The sequence below is a fragment of the Pinus tabuliformis genome, chromosome 9 (assembly GCF_031772625.1).
Source record: "Pinus tabuliformis cultivar Carrire ecotype Pingquan chromosome 9, CPIR1, whole genome shotgun sequence".
Lineage (NCBI taxonomy): Eukaryota > Viridiplantae > Streptophyta > Pinopsida > Pinales > Pinaceae > Pinus > Pinus tabuliformis.
This window is the reverse complement of record NC_142307.1, coordinates 737998438-738006228: the sequence shown is the minus strand read 5'-3', so window position 1 is coordinate 738006228 and position 7791 is coordinate 737998438. Positions and strand designations below refer to the sequence as shown.

Sequence of the window (7791 nt, the reverse complement as noted above, 5' to 3'; positions counted from 1 at the left end):
CAGCTTCCCAAGTACCCGGTTTATTAGCTCATTATACTTTCAACACATGTTAATAACATCAACCTCTCTGAACCCTCACAGTTGGAGGAGGTACACATGTTACATCCATGATTCCACACAATGCGATGCTATAGATACAAGCCCACACTCAGAGAACATACTATTCAACCCCCAGACTGTATCAACAGCTTCAACAGAGAATAGGCAAACCAAATCATATTTAAAGGTACACAAGGGAACCTGCCATCTCAAGCCAAGAGTTAACATAAAGGACCATATTTGACACTTATAGAGGGCTTGACAAACACAAAGTGTAATATATTGCGTTTAACACGATCAGAAAACAAAAACAAACGAGGGTTGCCAAAAATGGGGAACCCTTTCACTTGCAACATACCCACTAAATCACAACAACCTAAGAGAAACACGGACTTCAGTCTTTTTCTTAAGAGAACTGCACTTATATTATGCTGATTTATTGACGTTGCAACATATACAATAGATTCTCTACCAAATAAGCGCACACTAAAGATTTACTCTCAGAAAATGCCTGTTTTTTTCTCAATCAGAAACTAACAATGCCTGCAGTTGAAAATTGATTCAGCACTCCCGTCAGGATTTCTCCTAAATACTGAGTCAATGAACCTGCAACTGCTGGGTAAACATAATTTTCGGAGCTGGTTCTCACATAGCAATTTCATATTACCCTGCAATCTAGTCTTTGTCACGGTGTGCCCATGTATCCAGTTTCAAAATCATGCTCCTGACAAACTTGGATGTTGCCCTAACCTACAACGACAATTTTCAAAATTCATTTCCTTGAGAATAATCCTATTCAATATTCCATTGCTTTCTTCATAGCATTGCCAGATAGAACCTGCAATAGAGACTCACTGATGTCATCACCAAGTCCACCAAATCTGACCTTTATAGGAGCTTGCCAAGCCACTAAACAATAGAGCCTCTTAAATGGATTCACGTATACTAACAGCGGCTCCTAGGCGGTGAGTGGTCTGCCCTACAATTGCTTATATTCAATTCTAATTCAAATTCAATACCATACTAAAATCACGGTTCAACAATATTTGCCCCATGACATTCTAGAAATACAATATAGAGACAAATACCTTATTGTTAGGGCTACAATGTGAGAACATGTTTTCTCATGATTGACAGCAATGTCCAAACACTCGAAAAGGCTGGAGTATCTGAGTTCCACCCAGTGAAATCTAAACAACAGAAATCATTCAAAATAAGGGATTTTCCTTTTCTTTTTTGGCATTTTTATGACACCGACAACTTGTTCAATCTGCCCACAAGTTGGACTCCCAGGCAGCAAATAACCTGCACGTTACTCACAGGTTAATATCTGACTAGCAAGCGCATGCAGACCTCTTAGTCATTGGAAGTTTGACTTACTACCAGAGTTGAGAAATATAAATAATCATAATACAAAACATGATATCTCAATGAATTATAATCTCCAGAAGCAATAGATAAAACATGATAACATGACAAGTCAATGAGAAGCTGTAAGGATTACTTCAATTCCCTTGTTAGCTGACCTAGATAATGTTCAATTAGACATTCTAAAGCATTGTTTGAGCACTCAATGAATGACAATCAACTGCACAAATTCACTTTATATTTTGAAAAATCCAATGATATTATAAATGGGAAATACAGATTACAAAATCTTTGGAGTCAAGAGAGCTAATCATCTTAAAAGATGCAAGAAACATCCATACTCAAATGACTGCTTCATCTAAGTTAACACAAAAAAAGGGCGCCAGACACATTTACAAAACTACACATTCAGGTTAACAATCAGGCATCTACTCAAATGACATCATCTTCAGCATAGTGAGGCATCAACCAAACATAAAGATTATTTATGATGCTTAAGAGAAAAATCATAAAAAGATATCCCATAGCATTGTTCCAATTATAGCCTGCACAATAAAATCCAAATGCATCATGTTACATAAACTAAATAGACAGCAATGAGCCAGATACTTAAATATCTGCCACATTTTGCAACTGATAAAACACACATTCAGGCCTCCAAGCAGGCATCTATTTAAATACTATGCCTTGAACAAAAGGCAGTACTCACCAAATAAAAAGGATATTCATAATTCTTAAGAAAATCCTCTTATATATATATCCCGTGGCATGGTTCCAGATCTAAAATGTATAATAAACCCAAAAAGCCCGTGTTACATATATTGAATATATAGTGTAATGAACTAACATTTCGGCTCTGCTGCAGTTTTCAAGCAAAATACAATAGATTTTTACAACATGAAACCAACCCATTTCAGCTATTAATGATGGTAATGTCAAACGGCCTACTACTAATGCAAAATGGAAAATACTACTTCAACATGTGTCTGTCCACATTAATACCTTCTCGCTCTTAATGCTGTTTGGTAGAGTCGAGAAACAGAACAACGGGGAAAAGCTTCAAACTGGATGGCCCAGATATTACTCTCGCAAATCATTGCATGTGTTCAAATCAATCGATGCCCTCATATCCATTTATACATATCACGGGCAGCACTCCTCAAGCAAACAGCAGCAACAAAGAGCTGCCAGGCTATACGCATCACCAACAACATCAACAAATTATCAATGGCAATAATATGAATAAAGTCAAAAATAATTTCCTGTAGAAAAGACTACTAAACCAATCCATGGAGATAAACCAAGATAAAAGGGAACCACAGCAAGCCAGGTTCCCTGCATGATTGAGATACTAGTCAGCATATACTGTGGAAGGTACAACTAGCTTTAGGGATCCATAAAAAATGTTCAATAGTGTTGGCAAATGCCAATTAACACTTGACCTAACCCAATTCACATGCAATGAGAACAAATAATATACAACAATATGATCATCAAACCAAACCAAATAAATCATTAGATAAAATCCAATAAGTCTTCAATGAATGCTTACCATCCTTCTAAAAAGCCGGTGTAACCGCGTTGAGGATCGGGTGAAGAAAATGTAGAGTACTGTTGAGATGGATATTTTCGGCAAAAACCTAAATTCTGAGACTTGAGGTAATTGACAAAAGCCACTGATACAATGGAACCACCAAACAAATCGCTACATCATAGAACCAAATCAATGTGTTAAAAACAGAATTCATATCAATATTTACCTCAGGTGCTAGGTATTCAACCACAGCTGCAAGAAAAATGGGGGTTCCAATCCCAACCCTCTTGGCATATCTGCCATTCTTCAGATACCTGGCGAGCCTTCCAACAGGAAATTGAAGGCCGGTTTTCACTGATTTCGTGACGGGCTTTTTCTTGGATTCTCCCTTTCGGCCCCCTGCACCTTTCCCTGACTTAGTAGAGGTTTCCATAGGTAGCGCTCTGTCAGTTTACAACAATCCAGGAGTTACACAGTACACAAAAATGCAGATGCCGAAGAGACACCGTCGATCTGCTGGTTCGCATTTCATTTTTATAATTTGTATAATTTGTAGTTAAATAAATTGGATGGGCAGGATTGTTTTAATTGTCTAACAATTAAATCAAAGGCTCAGAATTGTACACGTAATTCCAGAGGAGAGTTGATTTCAAATGGAAACGCCTTACGGCGTAAATATAATTTTTTTTAAATGAATTAATTAAAAAATAATAATTTAAATTTCTAAAATTTCAAAATTAATTTTTGATTTTTAAAATATTCAACTTAATAATCTGTGCAAAAAAATAATATAAATTAAGAATGATAAAATCAGTATTATTGATAATTTATTTGTTAAAAGAATAATACTTTTTCTCGTGAAATACATCACATAAATGGAAAAGAGAAATATGGTTAATTTTTTTGTTTCAATATTTACACTATTCTATTCTATTCAATGAATACAATTGAATGATGTAATTTTTCTTTTAAGAAAATTTCACCATCATTCTTTTCCCACCAATTTTGTTGAACTTTTATGGTTTCCAAATCTGGTAGCTTGTCTATCCCTCCTGGCAATCCCTTCAATGACGGGCAATCTTTTATGGTCAACACTTGAAGTTTAGGCAGCATTTGTTCATTCCACACAATATCTGATGATGAACTTCCCAGACTCTCTAACATAGGTAACGTTTCCAGCGTCAAACTTTCTAGCATCGGAAATCCCCTCACACTTCCCCATGCCCCTATTCCCAGCTCCTTCAAGTTAGTGCAGCCATGTAATGTCAATGACCTTAAATTTGGCAACCTCTCCAAGGGAGGAAGATCCCTGAGTTGAAAACATCTCCACAAATATAACCTCTCCAATTGTGGAAACTCGCAAATACAATTGGGGAGACTTCTGCCATGGTAATTTTGAAGCCAAAAATGTTGTAGCTTCTTCATGCTCTGCATGTCTGTGGGGAGATCCTCCAGCACATCATGGTCTTCCGCATCGAATATCAATGTCAGGTCCCTCATATCTAACCAACTTCCCATTATACCCATTTTAATTCCTGCCCGTATTCCCTCGACTTCAATTCCTGCCTTTACATGTACATGAAGCTGCACTAAATTTGAGCAATTGGTGAGATCCTTCAAACTGCAAACACTACTCTTCACTTCCTCCACCTCCATTATACTGTTTTCCGCTGTCTCTGATGTCCACAATAATAATACATTCAATGATGTAAGTTGAGAGATCTCTGGGGGAATCCCTGTTAAGCTACAACAATAGCTTAAATCTAAAGTCTTGAGATTTTGAAGCTCTCTTATCTTAGGAGGCAATGACTCCAGATTTTTACAGCGATTAAGATGCAAAAACTGAAGCTGAGAAAGACTGCATATGTCTTCAGGTACATATTTGATTAACGTGCCGTCCAAACTGAGATACTGGAGCTGTTTAAGATGCCACGCTGACATGGGCAACGATTCTATTTTGGTGCCAGACAGATCCAAAACCCTGAGAGAGTTGAGATTGACTAAAAAGCTATCTGGAACCTCTCTTAAACTTTCATTATACTGCATGCTCAAATAGAGGAGGTTGGGGCAGCTGAAATCTGTTGGCAAATCAGAAATATTGTTATGGCCAATTGCTATTCTTTTGCAATTACGGATCCCTTTTTCAGCGGCCGGAAACTCTTGGAGGTTTTGACGTGTCCTGAAGAGACATTGCTCTACCTTCTCAGCAATATACATTGCCAAGTCATGGACAACGTCGTGGACCTGTATGTTCCTACAGCCATTCTCTTTATAAAAACTCTGAAACAAGCAGCGTTCTACTAATAAATCTACATACGTGAGTCCCAAGTCCATTAAATAGCTGGTCTCTCTGCTTTTGACCAGCCCCTCCCCTATCCACATTTCCACTAAGTCGTTTACATAGATCGACCAATCTTCAGGAAAGGTAGCACAATATAAAAAGCAGTTCTTCAAGACGGAGTCAGGCAAATAATCGTAACTCATTTTAAGCCGCCAATAGAGACCTCGATCAATGCGGGTGTATCTTAGAAAAGTAGGATCCATATTTTTGATCTGACACAAAGCAAGATGCCAGTCATTTACACTAGCCTTACCCTTCATGGCTGCCGCTATAACATTTATGGCCAACGGCAGACCGTTACACTCTCCTGCAATTTGTGTGGCCACATTCTCTATATCTTCTGTCGGAGCACTGCCTATTTTGAAAGCTCCTCTGCAGAACAATTGCCACCCTTCATCCCTGGATAGCGGTTGCATTTGTATGGAGAAGTCATCTGCCCCCATTCTTTTAAGCACATCAAAGCTGCGCGTAGAGATTAGGGCTCTGCTACCTTTATCATTATCCACTGGGATGCCCAGTTCTTCGTCCAATTGAAGATCCGTCCACAAATCATCTAATATGAGAAGAAATTTCTTTTCCCTCAGACATGCAAAGAGCTCCATCTTTGCTAACTCAACACTAGATCTGCTCCCAAGATGTAAATTGATTTGCTTTGCAATATCAGCCTGCAACCCTGAAATGCTACAATTTTGAGAAACAACTGTCCAAATTACTGCTTCGAACAAGTTACCTTTCTTGTAGGCGTTGAAGACTGTTTTGAGGAGAGATGTTTTGCCGATGCCTCCCATGCCGTAGACACCAATTATGCAAAATTGATGATCTTCATTTTCCAACCATCTCTGCAATCGATCCTGGTCATCTTTGATCCGCTTTCCCACAAAGCCCGACTGCGGCACTGGCTGAAGCAACGCCTGCGGTACTCGCTGAAGCAGTGGTGCTGAAGAAACCGTCTGTTCAGTGTTGCCAAGTATTGAAAAATCCCTTTCAAGATCGACAAAGAGTCGATGGAAATTTGCATTCCATTTTCTAACTTGTGTTGAGAGTGTTGGTCTGCAGAGGAAACAGTGTAGGAAACATTGTAGCCACCGTTTCTGTGGTTGGGCGCGATCCACGACACATTTGGCATCATCAAGAGAATTGTGAAGCCTCTCCAACCAATTGTCAACGGTGTCGGGCGGAGATCTCTGATTGGCCATATGAAGCAAAAGGGTCTTCATACGATTTAACTCAGCGATATCCAGAAGCTGAGTATTTCGATCCAAATGAATTACATCATCTATTAGTTGGCTGGGTGAAGCAATAGCAACGGTAACAACGCTGCTGATGGTGTTGGCTGCTGCTCCAGTCCAACCTGTTGGATATTTAGCTGGTTTCTTCACCTTTTTTAAAACCCCTTCAACCACATTATCTAGCAGCTCTCCCTCATCGCTGGTTATTCACAAGAAAAAAAGAAAATAAAGCAAAGTAATGAGAATAGAAAGTCTATGCATATATCACCTAACACAAAATAAAGTCTCCGCAGCGTACATCATGAAATAACCAGAGAAGAAGTGTTTTAAGTTCTTACCTGTTACAGGCTTCCAGATCAAAACCGCTTATTCCTGCAGCTTGAGAAAGCGCATTTCTCCATTTTTTAATTAGGCTGGCCTCATACCGCAACTTCTTTTCACCAGTGTCAGGATCAGCTGTGGTTTTCTTTTCCAGTTCCTCGAGGGCTTTAGCATACCCCCCTTCTTTGCCCCGCGCCCACCGGAGCTCTTCAGGCTTCACTCTGTAAAACACTGGAATTACTGGAAAATTTGACTCCAACATTAAGACAAGTTCTTGAAGGCACCAGGTTGATTCGGCATATCCTTTGGAAAAAATAGCCACGTGGACTGAGGCAGATCCAATAGCCGCTTCGATCTGAGGAATTAAGTACTCTCCCCGTTGCAACTCATGCTGATCTAAAAACACTCGCAACCCATGTGATTTCAGGCGGCGGTAGAGAAGGCTGGCGAAAGTTTTCTTGACATCCAGACCACGATAGTTAATAAACACATCGTAGTCGGAATCAGGAGCGGTGGAGCTGGAGGCAGAGCTGGAGGAAGATTGAGCCATTGCTGATTCCAAAATACAAATAGAGGGGATGGGCCGAAGGATGTTCGATAATACCGAAGCAGGTTGCGAGGGATGAGATTAGCGAAGAGTCTGAGAATAGCGGACAAAAGTTTGTGCACAAAAGTTTCTCACCTTGATCTGCTGTCAAGCATTTTATGATTTTTTCCACCTTGAGCAGCTGTCACGCATTTTACGTTTTTTTAACTTTTTAACCTTGAGCAGCTGTAAACCATTTTATGTTATTTTCTTAATCTTGAGCAGTTGTTAGCATACACAGATTTTTTTACTTAGATTGATCGCTAAATCTGTAGATAGTAAATCTTGGACCACAACAACAAGAGTCCCCACCATTAACCCACAGTAGCAAGACTATTGGCATCTTATGCTTTGTACGGAGCGTGTTGCTTTT

General features: G+C 39.3%; 1 protein-coding gene across 5 annotated transcripts; it reads right to left on the bottom strand.

Moving 5' to 3' along the window:
- Positions 1–1960: 1960 nt before the first annotated feature.
- Positions 1961–7492, bottom strand: LOC149150807 (disease resistance protein RPS2-like). 5 transcript variants are annotated; one of them, XM_089438094.1, is made up of 4 exons: positions 6850–7492; positions 2960–6710; positions 2410–2599; positions 1961–2187 (listed from the first exon to the last, which is right to left on the bottom strand). In XM_089438094.1, exons 1-2 carry the CDS (start codon positions 7380–7382, stop codon positions 3872–3874), a joined length of 3372 nt encoding a protein of 1123 aa, XP_089294220.1. In that variant the 5' UTR covers positions 7383–7492; the 3' UTR covers positions 1961–2187; positions 2410–2599; positions 2960–3871. The 5 variants fall into 5 exon arrangements, with proteins under 5 accessions (XP_089294220.1, XP_089294219.1, XP_089294218.1 ...); XM_089438093.1 differs by lacking the exon at positions 1961–2187 and having other exon boundaries at positions 2236–2599; positions 2960–3083; positions 3168–6710; XM_089438092.1 differs by lacking the exon at positions 1961–2187 and having other exon boundaries at positions 2236–2599; positions 2960–3112; positions 3256–6710.
- Between the last annotated feature and the right edge of the window lie 299 nt (positions 7493–7791).

Bases quoted from the DNA above. Each gene is read 5' to 3' on its own strand.
- LOC149150807 (XM_089438094.1), bottom strand. From the start codon at position 7,382: ATGGCTCAATCTTCCTCCAGCTCTGCCTCCAGCTCCACCGCTCCTGAT. The intron at 6,711-6,849 runs GTAAGAACTTAA...GTGAATAACCAG, and splicing joins GATCTGGAAGCCTGTAACAG to CGATGAGGGAGAGCTGCTAG.